The following is a 23,198-nucleotide window of genomic DNA, read 5'->3' as shown; positions in this document are numbered from 1 at the left end:
ATTTTAGATCTGAGGACACCTTTAGATTGAGAGTGAGGGGATGGAGAACTATTTATCATGCTCCTGGAAGCCAAAAGAAAGCTGGAGTAGCCATACTTATATCAGACAAACTAGACTTTAAATTAAAGGCTGTAACAAGAGATGAAGAAGGGCATTATATAATAATCACAGGGTCTATCCACCAGGAAGAGCTAACTATTATAAATGTCTATGCGCCAAATACCCGAGCCCCCAGATATATAAAACAATTACTCATAAACATAAGCAACCTTATTGATAAGAATGTGGTCATTGCAGGGGACTTTAACACCCCACTTACAGAAATGGATAGATCATCTAGACACACAGTCAATAAAGAAACAAGGGCCCTGAATGATACATTGGATCAGATGGACTTGACAGATATATTTAGAACTCTGCATCCCAAAGCAACAGAATATACTTTCTTCTCGAGTGCACATGGAACATTCTCCAAGATAGATCATATACTGGGTCACAAAACAGCCCTTCATAAGTTTACAAGAATTGAAATTATACCATGCATACTTTCAGACCACAATGCTATGAAGCTTGAAATCAACCACAGGAAAAAGTCTGGAAAACCTCCAAAAGCATGGAGGTTAAAGAACACCCTACTAACGAATGAGTGGGTCAACCAGGCAATTAGAGAAGAAATTAAAATATATATGGAAACAAACGAAAATGAAAATACAACAATCCAAACGCTTTGGGATGCAGCGAAGGCAGTCCTGAGAGGAAAATACATTGCAATCCAGGCCTATCTCAAGAAACAAGAAAAATCCCAAATACAAAATCTAACAGCACACCTAAAGGAAATAGAAGCAGAACAGCAAAGGCAGCCTAAACCCAGCAGAAGAAGAGAAATAATAAAGATCAGAGCAGAAATAAACAATATAGAATCTAAAAAAACTGTAGAGCAGATCAACGAAACCAAGAGTTGGTTTTTTGAAAAAATAAACAAAATTGACAAACCTCTAGCCAGGCTTCTCAAAAAGAAAAGGGAGATGACCCAAATAGATAAAATCATGAATGAAAATGGAATGATTACAACCAATCCCTCAGAGATACAAACAATTATCAGGGAATACTATGAAAAATTATATGCCAGCAAATTGGACAACCTGGAAGAAATGGACAAATTTCTAAACACCCACACTCTTCCAAAACTCAATCAGGAGGAAATAGAAAGCTTGAACAGACCCATAACCAGCGAAGAAATTGAATCGGTTATCAAAAATCTCCCAACAAATAAGAGTCCAGGACCAGATGGCTTCCCAGGGGAGTTCTACCAGACATTTAAAGCAGAGATAATACCTATCCTTCTCAAGCTATTCCAAGAAATAGAAAGGGAAGGAAAACTTCCAGACTCATTCTATGAAGCCAGTATTACTTTGATTCCTAAACCAGACAGAGACCCAGTAAAAAAAGAGAACTACAGGCCAATATCCCTGATGAATATGGATGCAAAAATTCTTAATAAGATACTAGCAAATCGAATTCAACAGCATATAAAAAGAATTATTCACCACGATCAAGTGGGATTCATTCCTGGCCTGCAGGGCTGGTTCAACATTCGCAAATCGATCAACGTGATACATCACATTAATAAAAGAAAAGATAAGAACCATATGATCCTGTCAATCAATGCAGAAAAGGCCTTTGACAAAATCCAGCACCCTTTCTTAATAAAAACCCTTGAGAAAGTCGGGATAGAAGGAACATACTTAAAGATCATAAAGGCCATTTATGAAAAGCCCACAGCTAACATCATCCTCAACGGGGAAAAACTGAGAGCTTTTTCCCTGAGATCAGGAACACGACAGGGATGCCCACTGTCACCGCTGTTGTTTAACATAGTGCTGGAAGTTCTAGCATCAGCAATCAGACAACAAAAGGAAATCAAAGGCATCAAAATTGGCAAAGATGAAGTCAAGCTTTCACTTTTTGCAGATGACATGATATTATACATGGAAAATCCGATAGACTCCACCAAAAGTCTGCTAGAACTGATACATGAATTCAGCAAAGTTGCAGGATACAAAATCAATGTGCAGAAATCAGTTGCATTCTTATACACTAACAATGAAGCAACAGAAAGACAAATGAAGAAACTGATCCCATTCACAATTGCACCAAGAAGCATAAAATACCTAGGAATAAATCTAACCAAAGATGTAAAAGATCTGTATGCTGAAAACTATAGAAAGCTTATGCAGGTAATTGAAGAAGATATAAAGAAATGGAAAGACATTCCCTGCTCATGGATTGGAAGAATAAATATTGTCAAAATGTCAATACTACCCAAAGCTATCTACACATTCAATGCAATCCCAATCAAAATTGCACCAGCATTCTTCTCGAAACTAGAACAAGCAATCCTAAAATTCATATGGAACCACAAAAGGCCCCGAATAGCCAAAGTAATTTTGAAGAAGAAGACCAAAGCAGGAGGCATCACAATCCCAGACTTTAGCCTCTACTACAAAGCTGTCATCATCAAGACAGCATGGTATTGGCATAAAAACAGACACATAGACCAATGGAATAGAATAGAAACCCCAGAACTAGACCCACAAACGTATGGCCAACTCATCTTTGACAAAGCAGGAAAGAACATCCAATGGAAAAAAGACAGTCTCTTTAACAAATGGTGCTGGGAGAACTGGACAGCAACATGCAGAAGGTTGAAACTAGACCACTTTCTCACACCATTCACAAAAATAAACTCAAAATGGATAAAGGACCTGAATGTGAGACAGGAAACCATCAAAACCTTAGAGGAGAAAGCAGGAAAAGACCTCTCTGACCTCAGCCGTAGCAATCTCTTACTCGGCACATCCCCAAAGGCAAGGGAATTAAAAGCAAAAGTGAATTACTGGGACCTTATGAAGATAAAAAGCTTCTGCACAGCAAAGGAAACAACCAACAAAACTAAAAGGCAACCAACGGAATGGGAAAAGATATTTGCAAATGACACATCGGACAAAGGGCTAGTATCCAAAATCTATAAAGAGCTCATCAAACTCCACACCTGAAAAACAAATAACCCAGTGAAGAAATGGGCAGAAAACATGAATAGACACTTCTCTAAAGAAGACATCCGGATGGCCAACAGGCACATGAAAAGATGTTCAACGTCGCTCCTTATCAGGGAAATACAAATCAAAACCACACTCAGATGCCACCTCATGCCAGTCAGAGTGGCCAAAATGAAGAAATCAGGAGACTATAGATGCTGGAGAGGATGTGTAGAAACAGGAACCCTCTTGCACTGTTGGTGGGAATGCAAATTGGTGCAGCCGCTCTGGAAAGCAGTGTGGAGGTTCCTCAGAAAATTAAAAATAGACCTACCCTATGACCCAGCAATAGCACTGCTAGGAATTTATCCAAGGGATACAGGAGTACTGATGCATAGGGGCACCTGTACCCCAATGTTTATAGCGGCACTCTCAACAATAGCCAAATTATGGAAAGAGCCTAAATGTCCATCAACTGATGAATGGATAAAGAAATTGTGGTTTATATACACAATGGAATACTACGTGGCAATGAGAAAAAATGAAATATGGCCTTTTGTAGCAACATGGATGGAACTGGAGAGTGTGATGCTAAGTGAAATAAGCCATACAGAGAAAGACAGATACCATGTGGTTTCACTCTTATGTGGATCCTGAGAAACATAACAGAAACCCATGGGGGAGGGGAAGGAAAAAAAAAAAAAAAAAAAAAGAGGTTAGAGTGGGAGAGAGCCAAAGCATAAGAGACTGTTAAAAACTGAGAACAAACTGAGGGTTGATGGGGGGTGGGAGGGAGGGCAGGGTGGGTGATGGGAATTGAGGAGGGCACCTTTTGGGATGAGCACTGGGTGTTGTATGGAAACCAATTTGACAGTAAATTTCATATATTAAAAAATAAAAAAAATAAAAAAAATTAAAAAAAAAAGTTAAAAAAAAAAGAATACTTAAATAAGGCAAGATTCATTAAATGCATACATGTAGTAGGCACTCCTCTATGTACATTAGAAGTCCTAACTCACTTAGATCATACAACAGCCCACTGAGGGATTTGTTGTTATTATTATGATTACAATTGTATAGATAAAAAATTGAGGTAGAGCGTAATTTGCTTCAGATTATATACTCAGTAAGTGATGGTATAAGTGGTTGGTCTGGAAAAATGAGTGCAGATTTGGCTTTGACCTTTACTGGCTGCAACTTAGGGCTTCTGCATGCTTCCTCATTGTTAAAGTATAGGAATTAGACATTCTCTAAGACCCTGTAATACCATACTCTGAAATAATTGTAGGAATGTGTGTGATGTACTATTGACCATGTATTTTTAAGTTTTTTTCTTTTGAGTAAACTGCCCAGTGACATGTCACGAATTTCCTAGAAAAGTTATCAGAAATAACAGGGAGATATTTTTTTTTCAGTGCTATCAAATATGGGATTTGAGAGATGGGGGTTGGGTGCTAGGACACAGCTATTTAAAGTTGAAAACAGGGCATTAAACAAAAACAAAAATAAACTATTGGGACCTCATCAAGATAAAAAGCTTCTGCTCAATGAAGGAAACAATCAGCAAAACTAAAAGGCAAACTACAGAATGGAAGAAGATATTTGGAAATAACATATCAGACAATGGGTTAATATGAAATACCTATAAAGAATGTGTCAAACTCAACACCCAAAAAACAAATAATCCAGTGAAGAAATGGACAGAAGACATGAACAAAGACTTTTCCAAAGATGACATCCATATGGCTTACAGACACATGAAAAGATGGTTAACATCACTCATCATCAGGGAAATACAAATCAAAACCACAACAAGATACCACCTCACCCCTGTCAGAATGGCTAAAACTAACAACTAAGGAAACAACAGATGTTGGCAAGAAGGTGGAGAAGGAGGAAGACTTTTGCACTGCTGGTGGGAATGCAAACTGGTGCAGCTACTATGGAAACCAGTGTGGAGGTTCCTCAAAAAATTAAAAATAGAGCTACCCTACAATCCAGCAATTGCCCTACTAGGCATTTATCCAAAGGATACAAAAGTACTGATTTGATGGGGCATATGGACTCCAGTGTTCATAGCAGCAATAGTGACAATAGCCAAATTATGAAAGGGCCCAAATGTCCATCAACTGATGAATGCATAAAGAAAATATGGTGTGTATGTATGTGCGTATGGGTATGTGTGTGTGTATATATACATATACCCACACCCATACACACACACACACACACACACACACACACACACACACACAAATTGGAATACTACTCAGTGATGAAAAAGAATGAAATCTTGCATTTGCAACGATATGGATAGAGATAGATATATTTTGCTAAGCAAAATAAGTCAGGCAGAGAAAGACAAATACCATATGATTTCATTCATGTGAAATTTAACAAATGCAACAGATGAACATAGGGGAAGGAAAGGAAAAATAAGATAAGAACAGAGGGAGACAAACCATAAGAGACTCTTAAATACAGAGAACAGACTGGGCATTGTTTGAGGGGAGGTAATTGGGAGTATGGGTTAAATGGGTGATGAGCACTAAGGAGGGCACTTGTTGGGCTGAGCGCTGGGTGTTATATGTAAGTGATGAATCACTGGGCTCAACTCCTGAAACCAATACTACACTGAATGTTAACTAAATTGGATTAAAATAAATAAATAAAAAGCATTTAAAAAAAAAGATAACCAGGGCATTAAATAACTGTTAGTGTGAGCATAAGAGAACTTTTAAAATTTTGGATTAGATAAAATGAACAATAAAGAAGAAAAATATGACAACATTCCTATAAAACAAAAAGAAAAGAAAAGATGTTATAAGACCTGGAAATTTTCCAGGTAAGAATTTACAATTATAAAATAACTGCCAGTTAATTGACAGCTTTTGAATGACCCAGTTACTAATAAAATACAGGATACTTGAGATTTTCAAAGGCAAAAAAGTATGGAATAAAGTGTATACAGTATTACTTGGAAATAAATATTACAAATATTCTATTTCTGTCCATTTTCCTTATGTTTTATTTTCTCTTTATATGCATTTGGTGTAATATAAGATGAAAATGTTCAATTTTGTTTTGCTTTTACAGGATATGTGTTTTGAAAACTTAGGTATTATGAAACATGGGGACTTAATTTCCATGATAGTCAGTCTGGACCATACACAGCCACTCTCAGATGAAAATGTCACAGTGACCGACACAACATTTGTTGATACTCCAGTCCGTTTGTACCTGCCAAAGAGAAAGTCAGAAATCCGAAGACCAGCTGTCATCTATATTCATGGTGGTGGTTTTTGCTTTGGAAGTTTCAGTAAGTTTATCACATAAGGAAAAAACTATAACTGGCAATATGTTTTTGGTATAAGAAATATTTAATATAAATATACATACTTATATGTATAATAGGGATAAGTATAGCTATAAATATTAGATATTGAACAGACATAGACATATGTTTGGAGAAAAATAGGCAGACCATTATTTCTGTTTTTGTTTTGCTTGGTTTTGATAAGCTCTTTCTTCTCAGCTTCCATATTGAATCAGCTCATAACAAACGAAAATAAGACATGAAGGAGTCAATTAGTACAACTTCTTTTCTGTGACATTAGAATATATTCAGGAGCAGAAACGTTGAAGTGATATGGATGTTATAAACAGTAAATTGGAATCACATGTTGGTTGCTACAAGATCAAGTTTGTAAATACCAATAACAATAATGCTAACAGTTAGTAAAGCTTAGAATGATAGCTAGTCTCAATTCTTTTAAAGGAAAACACAAAATAGACATAGGTTACATTAAACTCCTTCTTATGAAGTCTAATTTCCCCGTTCATTTCTGGCTATGATTTAAGAGGAATAGGTAGAAGATTCAAGCCAAAAACATGAATAAATTTTCCTTCATGAAAGCTTTGGAAAACTCTTTGATAGAATGGTGCTGGTATATCAGGAGGAGGCACCATTCTATTTAATTAAACAAATGAAGAGAATGGAGGAAAGATAAACAGATAAGAAGTTATTTTTTTTAACCTTTTGCCTTTCTCTAAGCCTCATTGGGTTCTAAATAGTGAGAACCTTATAAAAATATGTGCATATAGGAAGCTACACTTCACCAAACAAAAGTTGTGAGGATTAGTCACAGAGAAAATTGGCATGGAAAATTGATGAGGCACAAACACTCAGATGAATATACAAAAGGCCAAAACAGACTGAAATTTTGGCTTTCCAGATTTCTCCTTCCTAGCTTTCTGACAACTAACAAATTAGAAATAATATATAGTCAGTAAAATTTCATAGTGACTTGTCAAAAGAAAATTATTTACGTGATTTAAACAGAGGTTAGAGAGTTTAGTTGGCCAGGCTCACTTGAAAATCATTTGATGACCCCACAGGTCCTCATTTGAAGAAGGATGATGGGATTTGGGTTTGGGTTTTGGGTAGGATAAGCTGGGAAAAATTGAGTCCTTGTAATTCCAGCTCAGGAGGCAATATTCAACTTTAACCAAAACTCGTGGGTGGGGCTTGGTCCCTGTGTTCATGTCCCTTGGTTGGTTGGTTGGTTGGTTGGTAGATTCCTGAAAACCATCCCAATAGTCACTATTGAATTTACTATCATCCTTACAAGTATAGGATGATAGCTTGCCTCCAAGACAATAATTAGTGAGAACAATTCTGCTTTTTTTTTTTTTTAATTTATGTATTTTGAGAAAGAGAGAGAATGCAGTAGGGGTAAGGGAGAGAGAGAATCCCAGGTAGGCTCTGAGTTGTGAGCACAGAGGCCAACATAAGGCTCAAAGTCATGATCCATGAGATCATGACCTGAGCTGAAATCAAGAGTGGGACACTTAACTGACTGAGCCCCCCGGGCAGCCCAGTCAAAGCAATTCTAGGTCAGGTAATAGGATGCGGTAAAGATCAAGACTCTTGGAAAGATGTGATTCATAGGTGAATTTTATAACATCCAGGGAAGCAGGTATTCTGAATGTCCTTCAGGAAGTCCTCATAAAGATTGCTTTCTTTCTCAAAGATTTTAAAAGATTCTGGAAAGTGAATTCTAAAGCACACACTGTGACAAGGAAGGGAAGGACAGTCATGGCGTACTTCTAGTAATGTATGAAGCCCTAAGACAGTGCTTCTCAAATTTTAGTGTCTCAGCATGACCTAGTAGACTTGTTAAAAACTCTTGGGCCTGGCCTACAGAATTTGTGATTCAACAAGTAATGGTGGGGACCGATGATTTGCATTTCAAATTAATTTCCAGTTGCTGTTGATGATACTGATCCGGGCACTACACTATGCTTGACTGCTTGTGGAGATCAATGACCTGTGCCCTGCGGTGGCTCAGAAATCCTGTCCCATGTATCTGAGTTCTGTCTCTCATTCGTGTGTCACTTACGGCCTGTTTGACTCTAGGCCTCCCAGTGCCTCCCACTCAGCTAGAGAGCAAGCTTGTTGCTATTTCAGAGGAAAGAGGGTATGAAGGATTGTATGCCCTCACATTTCGAACACTGTGTCCTTGGCTCAATCCCCCCTTCTGTAAGTTTGTTATCCACCATATCCATCCTTGGCTCACTTCTTTCTAATATTCTCACAGGAATATCAGACAAAATCTGTTGACAAAATCACTCTTTCTCCTTTTGCTCCATATCATATACCTCTTTCCCTCTTATTTGGCTTCATCAGTGTATCTCCATCAATACTCTGTTTTTTTGCTTTTTAACTTTGAAAAACATGTTATGCTCATTTTTATCTTGAAAAAATATTTTTCCACTTGGCCATGAATTCCTCTGTCTCATTAGTCCCTTTGATTTCCCTTTCCTTCTCAGACCAATTTGTATACACTGTAGGTTCTAGGCCTTCCCTATTTCCTTCTTTACCCACTTTAATTAATTCCTCGATCTCTCTACTCTAATGCATTTGATGAATACTAGTCTCTTCTCCTCTTTGACATTCTCACTGCTGCTCCTTTTTCTTTCTATGACAAAGTATCTCCTAGATTTCCTCTGTTATTCATTGTTTTCTCATCTCCCTCCCTCTCTCATTTAAAAACAAACCAAGCAAACAAAATAACAGGTTTCCCATACTTACTCTTCATGAATATTCTTGTCCCCCAGAATTCTCTCCCTATCTTTGGGATTTGACTGTACATACTCTCTTTTCCAATCCCTGATCTTCTCGAAATACCCACATGCTGCTGACATCCAGTCCTGAATTTGCTTCTCTGACACTGTTCCTGAGTCCTGATTCCACATATACACCTATCACTTAGACATTACAACTGGACAAATCACAGACATCTCAAGCTCCACATGACCGAGTATAATTTATTGTCTTGTGTCCGAATGGCCTCAGAAGAAACAAACAAAAGAACCACTATCGATCTAAAGCAACATTGAATGCTCTCAGTAAATAGCACTTATGATCAATTAATTATAGTTCCTTAGCACTTACATCTAATTACCATATCCCATTCATTGTACTTCTGAACATTTTGACTTCATTAACACAATTTAGTACTTCGTCATCTTTTACAGATAATCTTTTGTGATGTCTCTGCCTCTTCCCTGCTCAACCTTATTTCATCTTCTACACTTAGTATACTGGATCTTTCTATCATGCAAGTCTGATTATATGATTTCTTTGTCTAAACTCTTCACTTTTATCACTTAATAAATTTAAATCCATTAGCATAGTGTTCAGATTTCCAGGTTCTTACATTTTAACTTGCCAACTTAGTCGAAATGCTTTCACAGTATTTCTTTTTTTTTAATTTTTAATTTCATTTTTTTACTTTATATTCAAATGAGTTAGCATATAGTGCAACAGTGATTTCATGAGTAGATTCCTTAATGCCCCTTACCCATTTAGGCCATCCCCCTCCCACAACCCCTCTAGTAACCCTCTATTTGTTCTCCATATTTAAGAGTCTCTTATGTTTTGTCCCCCTTCCTGTTTTTTAATTTTTTTTTACATTTATTATTTTTGATAGAGACAGAGCACATGTTGGGGAGGGGCAGAAAGAGAAGGAGACACAGAATCTGAGGCAGGCTCCAGGCTCCAAGCTGTCAGCACAGAGACAGACGTGAGACTCGAACTCACAAACTGTGAAATCATGATCTGGCCGAATTTGGATGCTTAACCAACTGAGCCACCCGGGTCCCCCTCCCTATTTTTATATTATTTTTGTTTCCCTTCCCTTATGTTCATCTGTTTTGTATCTTAAAGTCCTCATATGAGTGAAGTCGTATGATATTTGCCTTTCTCTGACTAATTTTGCTTAGCATAATACCTTCCAGTTCCATCCACGTTGTTGCAAATGGCAAGACTTCATTCTTTTTGATTGCTAAGTAATACTCCATTGTATGTATGTATGTATGTGTGTGTGTGTGTGTGTGTGTGTGTATATATATATATATATATATATATATATATATATATATATATACCACATCTTCTTTATCCATTCCTTCATCGACGGTCATTTGGGCTCTTTCCATACTTTGGTTCTTGTTGATAGTACTGCTATAAACATTGGGGTGCATGTATCCATTCAAAACAGCACACCTGTATCCCTTGGATAAATACCTAGCAGTGCAATTACTGGGTTGTAGGGTAGTTCTATTTTTAATCTTTTGAGAAACCTCCATACTGTTTTCCAGAGTGGCTGCACCAGGTTGCATTCCCACCAGCAGTGCATAAGAGATCCTTTTTCTTCGCATCCTCGCCAACAGCTGTTGTTGCCTGAGTTGTTAATGTTAGTCATTCTGACAGGTGTGAGGTGGTATCTCATTGTGGTTTTGATCTGTATTTCCTTGATTATGAGTGATGTGGAGCATCTTCTCATGTGTCTGTTAACCATCTGGATGTCTTTTTTTTTTTTAATTTTTTTAATGTTTATTTTTGAGAGACAGAGAGAGACAGAGTGCAAATGGGGGAGGGGCAGAGAGAGAAGGAGACACAGAATCCGAAGCAGCCTCCAGACTCTGAGCTGTCAGCACAGAGCCTGATGCGGGACCTGAACTCACAGACTCTGAGATCTTGACCTGAGCCAAGTTGGATGCTTTAACTGACTGAGCCACCCAAGCACCCCAGAACTGGATGTCTTCTTTTGAAAAGTGTCTGTACATGTCTTTTGCCCATTTCTTCACTGGATTATTTGTTTTTTGGGTGTTGAGTTTGATCAGTTCCTTATAGATTTTGGATACTAACCCTTTATCTGATATATTGTTTGTAAAAATCTTCTCACATTCTATTGGTAGCCTTTTAGTTTTGCCAAAAGTTTCCTTCACTGTGCAGAAGTTTTTATTTTCATGAGGTCCCAGTAGTTCATTTTCTCTTTTGTTTCCCTTGCCTCCGGAGACGTGTTGAGTAAGAAGTTGCTGTGGCCAAGATCAAAGAGGTTTTTGCCTGCTTTCACCTTGAGGATTTTGATGGCTTCCTGTCTTACATTTAGGTCTTTCATCCATTTTGAGTTTACTTTTGTGTATGATGGAAGAAGGTGGTCCAGGTTAATTCGTCTGCATGTCTCTGTCCAGTTTTCCCAGCACCATTTACTGAAGAGACTGTCTTTTATTCCATTGGATATTCTTTCCTGCTTTGTCAAAGATTAGTTGGCCATACGTTTGTAGGTCCATTAGTGGGCTCTCTATTCTGTTCCATTGATCTAAGTGTCTGTTCTTGTGCCAGTACCATACTGTCTTGATGATTACATATATATATATTAATTGATGGTTACAGCTTTGTAGTACAGCTTGAAGTCTGGGATTGTGATGCCTCCTGCTTTGGTTTCTTTTTTCAAGATTGCTTTGGCTATTCAGGGTATTTTCTGGCTTCATACAAATTTTAGGATTATTTGTTCTAGCTCTCTGAAGAATGCTGGTGTTGCATTGGATATATAGATTGCCTTGGGTAGTATTGACATTTTAACAATATTTGTTCTTCCTATCCAGGAGCATGGAATCTTTTTCCATTTTTTTGTGTCTTCTTCAATTTATTTCATAAGCTTTCTATAGTTTTCAGTGTATAGATTTTTCACCTCTTTGGTTAGATTTATTTCCAGGTATTTTATTTTTTTTGCGTGCAATTGTAAATGGGATCGAGTCCTTGATTTCTCTTTCTGTTGCTACATTGTTGGTGAATAGGAATGCAACCGATTTCTGTGCAACCCAGTCAACGCACCAATTTCTGTGCGTTGATTTTATATCCTGCAACTTTGCTGAATTCATGAATCAGTTCTAGCAGTTTTTTGGTGGAATCTTTTGGGTTTCCATATAGAGTATCATGTCATATTAGAAGAGTGAAAGTTTGACCTCCTCCTGGCCGATGTGGATGCCTTTTATTTTTTTGTGTTGTCTAATTTCAGAGGCTAAGACTTCGAATACTATGTTGAATAACAGTGGCGAGAGTCGACATCCCTGTCTTGTTCCTGACCTTAGGGGGAAAGCTGTCAGTTTTTCCCCATTAAGGATGATATTATCGTTGGGTTGTTCATATATGGCTTGTATGATCTCGAGGTATGTTCCTTCCATCCCTACTTTCTTGAGGGTTTTTATCAAGAAAGCTTTGTGTATTTTGTCAAATGCTTTCTCTGCATCTATTGAGAGGATCATATGGTTCTTTCCTTTCTTTTATTGGTGTGATAAATCATGTTAACTGTTTTTCAGAACCAGCCCTGCATCCCAGGTATAAATCCAACTTAGTCGTGCTGAATAACTTTTTTAATGTATTGTTGGATCTGGTAGGCTAAAATCTTTTTGAGGACTGTTAATCAGGGGAATTGGTCTATAGTTCTCCTTTTTAGTGTGGTCTCTGTCGGGTTTTGGATTCAAGGTAATGCTGTCTTCATAGAAAGAGTTTGGAAGTTTTCCTTCCATTTCTATTTTTTGTAACAGCTTCAAGAGAATAGGTGTTAACTCTTCCTTAAATGTTTGGTAAAATTCCCCTGGAAAACCATCTGGCCCTGGACTCTTGTTTTTTGGCAGATTTTTGATTACTAATTCGATTTCCTTACTGGTAATGGCTCTGTTCAAATTTTCCATTTCTTCCTGTTTCAGTTTTGGTAGTGTATATGTTTCTAGGAATTTGTCCATTTCTTCCAGATTACCCATTTTATTGGCATAAAATTGCTCATACTATTCTCTTATTATTGTTTTTATTTCTGCTGTGTTGGTTTGTGATCTCTCGTCCTTCATTCTTGATTTTATTTATTTGGGTCATTTCCTTTTTCTTTTTGTTCAGACTGGCCAGTGATTTATCAATTTGGTAATTCTTTCAAAGAACTAGCTTCTGGTTTCATCTGGGTTTTTTTGGTTTTGATAGCATTAATTTCTGCTCTAATTTTTATTATTTGCTGTCTTCTGCTGGTTTTGGGTTTTATTTGCTGTTCTTTTTCCAGCTCCTGAAGGCATAAGGTTAGGTTGTTTATCTGAGATCTTTCTTCCTTCTTTAGTAAGGCCTGGATTGCTATATACTTCGCTCTTATGACCGCCTTTGCTGCATCCCAGAGGTTTTGGGTTATGGCGTTATCATTTTAATTGACTTCCATATATTTTTTAATTTCCTCTTTAACTGCTTGGTTCCCCCATTCATTCTTTAGTAGGATGTTCTTCAGTCTCCATGTATTTGAGACCTTTCCAATTTTTTTCTTGTAGTTGATTTTGAGTTTCATAGCTTTGTGGTCTGAAAATATGCACAGTATGATCTCGATCTTTTTGTACTTACTTAGGGCTGATTTGTGTCCCAGTATGTGGTCTATTCTGGAGAACATTTCATGTGCACTGGAGAAGAATGTACATTCTGCTGCTTTAGAATGAAATATTCTGAATATATCTGTTAAGTCCATCTGGTCCAGTGTGTCATTCAAAGCCATTGTTTCCTTGTTGATTTTTTGAATAGATGGTCTGTCCATTTCTGTGAGTGGGGTGTTGAAGTCTCCTACTATTATGTTATTACTATCGATGAGTTTCTTTCTGTTTCTGATTAGTTGATTTATATATTTGGGTGCTATCCCATTTGGTGCATAAATGTTTACAATTGTTAGGTCTTCTTGTGGATAGACCCCTTGATTATGATATAATGCCCTTCTACGTCTCAATACAGTGTTTATTTTCAAGTCTAGATTGTCTGATATAAGTATGGCTAATCTGGCTTTCTTTTGTTGACCACTAGCATGATAGATGCTTCTCCATCCCATTATTTTCAATCTGAAGGTGTCTTTAGGTCTCAAGTGGATCTCTTGTAAACAGCATATAGATGGATCTTGGTTTCTAATCCATTCTGTTACCCTTTGTCTTTTGATTGGAGCATTTAGTCCATTGACGTTTAGAGTGAGTACTGTAAGATATGAACTTATTACCAGTATGTTGCTTGTAGAGTTGGAGTTCGCTGGTCCTTTCTAGTCTTTGTTGCTTTTGGTCTTTATTTATTCGTTTGTTTATTTTTTCATCTTTTCTCCCATCAGAGAGACCCCCTTAAAATTTCTTGCAGGGCTGGTTTAGTGGTCACAAACTCCTTTAATTTTTGTTTGTCTGGGAAACTTTTTATCTCTCCTTATATTTTGAATGACAACCTTGCTGGATAAAGAATTCATGGCTTCATATTTTTCTGATTCAGCACACTGAATATATCCTGCCACTCCTTTCTGGCCTGCCAAGTTTCTGTGCATAGGTCTGCTGCAAACCTGATCTGTCTTCCCTTGTAGCTTAGGGACTTTTTTTTTTTTTACCTTGCTGCTCTCATGATTCTCCCCTTGCCTGAGTCTTTTGTGAATTTGACTCTGATATGCCTTACTGATGGTCAGTTTTTGTTGAGTCTAATGGGGGTCCTCTGTGCTTCCTGGATTTTGATGTCTGTGTTTTTCCCCAGGTTAGGAAAGTTTTGCACTATGATTTGCTCACATAACACTTCTACCCCTATTTCTCTCTCATCCTCTTCTGGGACCCCTATAATCTGATGTTGTTCCTTTTAGTGAGTCACTGATTTCTCTAATTCTTAAATCGTGCTCTTTTTCCTTAGTCTCCCTCTTTTTTTCTGCTTCATTATTCTCCATATGTTTGTGCTCTATATCGCTGATTCTCTGTTCTGCCTAATCCATCCTTGCCACCGCTGCATCTGTTTGAGATTGCAGCTCAGTTTTAGCATTTTTTAATTTCATTGACTAGCTTTTACTTCTTTTATCTCTGCAGAAAGGGATTCTTATCTATTTTCGACACCAGCTCGTATTCTTATTATGGTGATTCTTAATTCTGGTTCAGACATCTTGCCTGTATCTGTGTTGGTTAAGACCCTGGCTGTCGTTTCTTTCTGCTCTTTCTTCTGGGGTTAATTCCTCTGTTTCGTCATTTTGATGGGAAAAAAGGAATTAATGAGGTAGAAAAATTAAAATAAAAAAAATTAAAATTAAAAAAATATTAAAATTAAAAAATTAAAAACAAACACACACACAAAATGGAATAAATCATGCTAGATCCTAGGTGTGTTTTGGTCTGGGTGTTGAAAGTGCTTGATAGATTAGAGAAAAGGGAAAAAGAAAAAAGGAAATCATTTGAAAATTTTAAAAAATGAATACACTGAAGTAGACTAAAATGAAATGACGGTAGTAAAATAGAGTTTGGAAAAAATTACAAAAAAGTAAAAAATATAGTAGAAAAAATTTAAAGAAAAAGTATTTTTAATAAAAAATGATAATAAAATGATTTTTTTCTCTTTCTGTATTCAATAAAAAGAAAAGAAAAAGAGAAAAAAAAGAAAATCGGATAGGTGGACTGGCTAACAGACTGAAATACGACTGAAATTACTTCGTTTTCCCCTATAAGTCAAAGTATGAAGCACTTGACAGACCATAAACTAAGTAGGTGGTGAGACTTGTGTTCTTGAAGAGTGAGGGTGACCCAGTTGGGCGGGGCTTAGTGTCACAGCTCTGCTAGTTGGCATTCTCCATCCTCCACTAGATGGCACTGCTAGCCTACTGGAGTGGATTGTTGTGGCGCTTGTAGGTGCATATTTGCATATGTGGGAGTGATGAAAATGGTGACACCCAGCTACCCAGTCTCTAGTATCGGAACTCTGTTCTCCTTGATCAGCAATCGCGCACCCATCCTTCATCTTCGGTTTCCATCCACTCCCCACTTTCACACTGTCCATGAACAAGCCCCAGGCAGCACCTCCTTTCCGAGTTTTGTCTCAGATGCAGCTGCCTTCCCCAGCCCCCCCTTCTGAGGGACTGTGGCTTTGTCTCTATCCCTCTGTGAAGGGTCTTATTGAACAATGGCTGGGTGCTGGCAGCATGTAGGAACACTTGCTGGACCCTGCTGCTGCCGGTGCCCCGAGAATGTGGCCAGGTGCCAGCCTGCCCCGGAAAAAGTTCGTGAGATAGTGTAGCAGCAGCATTTCAGGGATTTTGGAAAATCACAACAGACATCTGGCACCAGGCTTCACCCCAAATGATCTTGTTCTAGTGCCAGAGAATGGGGCCATTCTCTGGGGTCTTCTGGGACCAGGTGGCCTCACAGCCTCCAGCAAATGTCCTTCCAGCAGTGGAACTGTTCTCCCCGTGTGGCCTGAGAACCTTCTGGACCCAACTCTGCTCCTGGGGATTCACCCTTCCCATCAGAGCATTGCTAGTATCGAGCTGTGGAGTTTCAGACTCTGCACTCCTCCTGTTTACAGTCTTAATGGAATTTAAACCCTCTCCTTTCTCCTTTCTCCTTTCTCCCTTTTTAGTTCAGTCCCTGTGGCTGTTTCCAATTTTCCACTTTCTCTTCAGCTGCTTTTGGGGAGCAGTGCTTTTCACATATTCTTCCCCCCCGCCCACCATCTCCATCCTCTCTCCGCATGAAAAGCAGCTCCCTGCCCTCTGTGGTTTCTGTCTCCCCATGTTCACCTCTCCATGCCACATACCTGCTGAATTCTGTCATTCAAGTTGTGCAGATTGTTGTGTTAATCCTCAGATCAGATTTAGTGTTGGTCTGGCTGTATTTCATGGACACACGACACACAGAAAACTTCCATGCTGTCTGCCATCTTGGCTCCTCGCTTTCCCAGTATTTCTATATCTTTTTTATCTCCTTAATGTTTTCTGTAAATTAGAGTTCACATATAATTTAATTTATACTAGGCATTTGTAGTTGGAATATTATGCTTCCTTTATAAAATACATTTTAAGATATTCTAAGATATATAAAAAGATAAATTAATGAGGCCAATTTGGCCTCATTTGTCTCAAAAGAGATGCATTTTTAAAATTTATTTATTTTGAGAGACAGTGTGTAAACAGGGGAGCAGCAGAGATGGAGAGGAGAGGATCTCAAGCAGACTCTATGTTCTCAGCACAGAGCCCAACATGGAGCTCTATACCACCAACCGTGAGATCATGACATGAGCGGAAATCAAAAATCTAATGCTTAACTGACTGAGCCGCCCAGATGCTTCTCTAAAGAGATGTATTAATACCCTTAAAGTTCTTATAAGGTCTATGAAATATCCAAGTATCTATATACACATTACCTGGGTCTTCAGTTAGCACAAGACAAATGCTCACAGATAGGAAAATATCACTTTGGAAAATATTTGGAAGTTCTCCTGATTATCATGTTGATTTCCCCTTTATTGACAAATGCAATGATTGTGATCAGTAGTTCCTAAAAAATGTGCAAATTATCATTCAGGACGCATGTTCCAACATTTTGTTCAGCCAAATTCCTGTTGTGTCTTTATTCTGTGTCTTGGCTTTATATTTGTGTATTGTTTATAGATAGTGAGAACTTATATTTATAAACTAGAAAGGACTTAGATAGCTTCTATTTTTTGACAGATCAGGACATAGATAATGTAACTATTTATTTATAAATTTCACTTTTCCTTTTTTGTTTCCTAGGCTTCCTATTTTTTCTTCTTTATAACTTGAAGTTGTTTTGAGAACTAAGAAATATAAGAATATCTTTCTCTAGTCAATTTATTTACATAAAACAGTGGTTGTTATTTTTAATCCTCAATACTAATACCTTCCTGTTTCTACCTGAGTTCTACAAGTGATATAAATTCAGTAATTGGACATTGAAGACGGAAAAACATGAGCCAACAAGTTTTATCAGAAATATGGTGTGACTTCGGACAGCTGGAGATAAAGAATAGGAAACAAAAAACTTAAAATGACTTTTGCTTTATGATAAATAAAAAGTATTGGGAGATAACATGAAGACAGGTTTGAAATATATCATTGAGGGTCTTTCATTGTGGGTATCAGTGACTTCTTATGTCTTGTACATTTTGGTGTTCATCCACCCATTGCCTTTTCTTGCATATTATCAACTCAGTCTTGAATGAAAACATTTATCTACCTAAAAGGCTAGTTGATTTACTTTTCTGTTTTCATGGTATTCACATACCCAGTATTTAATTAGTTTTTAATTTGAAGTTTTGTTAATGTGCAGGAGACATCTTGGAACAGCTTCTCTGAATTTCTAGGATGTTGTGGTAAATAAAGTAGTAGCAGATGTCACAGAGTTGCCAAAGTTATGTGGCCAGGTTACTGGTAAATTGGGTTTGGAGGTACCTGGGGTTAGAGACACATGTGTACTAGGGAGAGAGGGGATGCCTTGTGTGCTAAAATGAACATGTAAGAGCAGAAGGTTTATGACTCCTTGAATAGATGGACTGCAAACAAAATCAATGCTGTTGTTGTGGGATTGGAGTAAGAGAATAATTTTCTTTGGCTTCACCAAGCAGAGGTTTGATTACCAAATCAAGTTAGCTATGCCTGAAATATCAATTAAAAAAATAATTCTCTTTATTTGTCACCATTGCAATGTAAACCATTCCTCAGGAGTCCACTATCTCATATTCTTCTGTGATTTTGGAAATCTATCACTCGCCAGAGGCTCTCTCAAAATTAAGTTACTTTTCTTTAGACTCTGTCTTCAATACCAAGGTTATTACACCATTTCCTAATGTGACATGCAAAGAATATGGAGATTCAAGGAACCGTATTATTGAGTGCTGTGGTTTTACAGAGTCAGTGTATCTATTATTTTCTTTCCCCCCAAATTCTGAACCAACTGAAGATTATATACAAAATTCAAATAAACAACAGTCAAAACATAACCATTATTTCTAAAGAAGGCTTTGGGAGAAAGTGTATTTAGGTACTGAGTTAGATTGACTCATCTGTCGTGGCTGGCCCTGCTAACCAGCCACGCAGTTCCTCCCTATGGAACTTGCTGCCTGAAAAAGCAAGCAGAGTAAAACGCAACAAGCCACAAAAATTTCTTGGGAGAATCATTGTGTACAGGCAGCGGATGCAAATAGAAAAAATAGAATGGCCCAAGGCTACTTTCCCTTCCTCAAAACACCAATCTGCAAAGTCATCTTTTCATCACTGGAGACAGTGACAGAGGAGACACTCCTCCAGACTGTGTCAGGCTGATTCTGGTCCCTCTGAATAGAAATGGAGTGGGAAATTTAGGTTTCTATATAACACTCACATTTCTTTCCAAGTTCATAGCTACAAGCATTTCTGTTGCTGTGGTTTTTTGTTTTTGTTTTTGTTTTTTTTACCAAAAGTACTCTCACATTTCTTTCTTCATTCCAGAGCAGAGTGCTTATGACTCCCTGAATAGATGGACTGCAAACAAACTCAATGCTGTTGTTGTAGGATTGGAGTAAGAGAATGTTTTTCTTTGGCTACTATGATTTCTGCCTTCACCAGGTAGAGGTTTGATTTCCAAATCAAGTTAGCTATGCCTGAAATATCAATTTAAAAAAATTATTCTATTTATTTATCACCATTGCAATGTAAACCATTCCTGAAGAGTCCACTATCTCATATTCTTCTGTGATTTTGGAAATCTCTGAGTAACATCCCTGAGTGAGCATTTTTGGATACACTTTTGCTCTAGACACTTAAAACTCAGGTCCCAACTCAAGCCCCAAGTAACATAGCTAGATAAGAAGATATAAATAAATCCTACAAATTTGGGATGGTAGATTATATTTGGGTTGGTAATAAAATGTTTTATAATAATTCTTGTTTGGAGTAATGTAGGAGGTAAAGGTTGGGATCAGCTAAGAATTTTAAGTCATTCTCAGGAAAAGTGAATTTTACCTTCTGGATTTTGCTAGAAAATATCAGAATGTGTCAGGACAGTTCAATATTTTCTCATACTTATGCAGTCTGTATTTCTGAAGCCCACATCCCCAGGAGGGATTTTTTCGTACCTCTCTTCCCTAGTCCATAGTAACAAAAACATACTTACAGACTTCTAATCTGTAATAGTGACATAGATTTGGGTTTTTTTTGTTGTTGTTTTGTTTTGATTTTTAGCTAGGAAGCTATGAAAGTTTAGAGAGAAAACTAAAGTGACAATTTGGTCATCTAAAGAGTGATTGCCAATGCTGTTTGTTTTGATTACTCGCAGTGGCTAGAACTTCCTATTTTCAGGGATACTTCTCATTTATAACATTAGGATATATCCTTTATACCTCCATAACTTTTGAAGTAATCTAAAACTTATCATTTTAAATCTATTTTAATATAGTGATATGTCTGTTTCTGGCTTATATATTTTATCATATCCTTATGATTTGTGTTCTTTGCCCTAACGTCTAAATATACTGCATTTAAAGTAATAGATACCAACATACTTTGTTTAGGATTTTCTAAAGATAGTTTATGATAAAATTTTAAGGATCATCACACTAACATTTAATGTTAAGTACAGATATTTACAAATTTTGTTTTTCTAAAGAGCTTGAGAAAAAAAGTTAGCCCTGATAGATAACAGGCTGATAGAACCATTCTCCTATGTTTACTGGTCCATGTACATAGTGGGGGAAAAAATCCATTTGTATCCATTAAAAGAATAGTGTGATAGTTTGCCTCAGAAATGAATTCATCAGAAACAAACAATCTTCCCAGCATACTAAAAGGTTATTTATATTTCAAAATTTTTATCTAAAATCAACCCCTTGACATTATCCTTGGTGAGATATATACATTGCAAGCATGTAGGATTTTTATCCACATGATCTTGAAAAATGTAACACTTTCCCTATAATAATCTCTCAGATCTGCTGTCCTCAAACATCCATGGTGCTCTTTCAATAATTTTTTTTAATGTTTGGACCTCCAGTTACATTGAGAATATGGTATAAACTATAGAGTATCTCCAATCTAAAATGCATGTGGACTAAAAACTATGCTTACAATTGTCGGGAGTTCCTAATATCTCCTTACCCCTCACACACAATGCTATCCGCGGAATGTAGATACAAGGTTGAAAACCTTTATATGAATTTTCTTTTCTTTTTTTTTTCCATATACTAAGGAGTTAGTGGAAAACTCAAGTGTGATTTTTTTGACAGATTAAAAATAGAAACTGGTGTTAAATTGCATCTATTTGGTATTGAAAAACTACATGGAAAGATACAACCATAAATGGTATATTATAAAAAAATTGTTTAAATAAATCATTCTTTTTTAAAGCTATAGACTAGCTCCTCAACATCATTTTCCTGCTCAGTTTGAAGACAGTTTCACTGCAGTCAAATTTTTTCTTCAAGATAAAATTCTTAGAAAATATGGAGTGGATCCCACCCGAATCTGTGTTTCAGGAGACAGTTCTGGGGGCAATTTGGCAGCAGCTGTGACTCAACAGGTATGTTGCATTTATTTTTATTCTGAGAGGTAGAGGTCACAAATTATTTTTTTTCCTATACACATAACCAGTTCTTTCAGCATCATTTGTTGAAAAGACCATACTTTCTCATTGGATTACAGTGATACTGGAGTCTAAGATCATTTAACTATCAATATGACTATTTCTGAATCCTCTCTTTTGTTCCATTGACCTGTTTGTCTGTTCTTATGCCTGATACTATTCTGACTCCAGCTTTGGTCTTTCTTCAAAATTGTTTCTAATACTCTAAATCTTTTCCATAAAAATACTGGGATATCTTGTCAATTTCTAAAAACAAAAAAGCTAATTTGGATTTTGTATGGTATTGTGTTGAATCTATAGGTTAATAATCCTGGTACTTCCAATTAAAGAGCATGGTTTATGTCATTTTTTATTTAAGTCCTCTTCACTTTCCTCAGTATTTTCCTTTTTCAGTGTAGAAATCTTACAAATCTTTTCTTAAATTTATTCCTGAATTATTTGGGAAAATTTTCATGTAAAATAATATTTTTCAAGTGCCTCTTTGAAAGTATTCAGAAATCATTTGCGTTTTACACTGACCTTTTACAATCATATCCTTAAAATTTTCACTTATAAATTCTAGGGTTTTTTTTAATGTTTCCTAGGATATTCTACATAGTCCTATCTCCTGCCACTAGAGACCATTTTAATTCTTCCTTTTTAATCTTTATGCTTTTCTTTTATTAATTAGTGCACTAGCTAGGGCTTCCAGGACTATATTGAATACAATTGTCATTCTCTGAATTTTAGAAGGAAATCATTCAATATTTCACCAATAAATATGATGTTAACTAAAAGCGTTTTATAGTTGGCTTTTGTCAGGCTGAGAAAGTCTTTACTATTCCTGATTTGATGATAGTGTTTGCATAAATAGGTATTAAGTTTGCTAAATGTTTTTAATGGATCTATTGATATTACAGTGTGATTTTTCTCCTTTATTCTTTTGATGTAGTAAATTATGTCAGTTGACTTTCAGATGTAAAATTATGAGCCTCCCTGGTCATGATGACTTAAAGCTATTATATTTTGCTGGTTTCTTTTTGCTGAAATTAAAGATTTGAGGGATTGATGTCTATCTTCTAAAAGTTCTTTGTCAAAGTTTTTTTTTTTTTTTTTTTTTTTGAGAGAGAGAGAGCAAATGAGTGAGCACAGGCAAGAAGGTGTGGGGGTAGAGAAAGAGAGTCCTTTTTTTAAAAATGTTTATTTAATTTGAGAGAGAGTGTAAGCAGCAGAGGAGCAGAGAGAGAAGGAGACAGAGAATCTGAAGCAGGCTCTAGGCTCAGAGCTGTCAGTGCAGATACCAATGTGGAGTCCATTGCAGGGTCCAGCATGGGGCTCGTACCCATGAACTATGAGGTCATTACCTGAGATAAAGTTGGATTCTTATCCAACTGAACCACCTAGTTGCCCCAAGAGACAGAGAGAGAGAGAGAGAGAGAGAGAGAGAGAGAATTTTACCCC

At 36.9% G+C, this 23,198-nt stretch overlaps 1 protein-coding gene across 1 annotated transcript in view; it reads left to right on the top strand.

Moving 5' to 3' along the window:
* Positions 1–23,198, top strand: part of LOC122229956 (arylacetamide deacetylase-like 2) — a 40,207-nt gene that overhangs the window by 4,168 nt on the left and 12,841 nt on the right. The window contains exons 2-4 of the mRNA XM_042955563.1: positions 6,135–6,357; positions 19,631–19,700; positions 21,524–21,695. Coding sequence (XP_042811497.1) covers positions 6,135–6,357; positions 19,631–19,700; positions 21,524–21,695 — 465 coding nt within the window. The remainder of the gene's footprint in view (positions 1–6,134; positions 6,358–19,630; positions 19,701–21,523; positions 21,696–23,198) is intronic.

The sequence above is a fragment of the Panthera leo genome, chromosome C2 (genome assembly GCF_018350215.1).
Source record: "Panthera leo isolate Ple1 chromosome C2, P.leo_Ple1_pat1.1, whole genome shotgun sequence".
NCBI classification, from domain to species: Eukaryota; Metazoa; Chordata; class Mammalia; order Carnivora; family Felidae; genus Panthera; species Panthera leo.
This window is presented reverse-complemented; position numbering and strand designations above follow the sequence as displayed.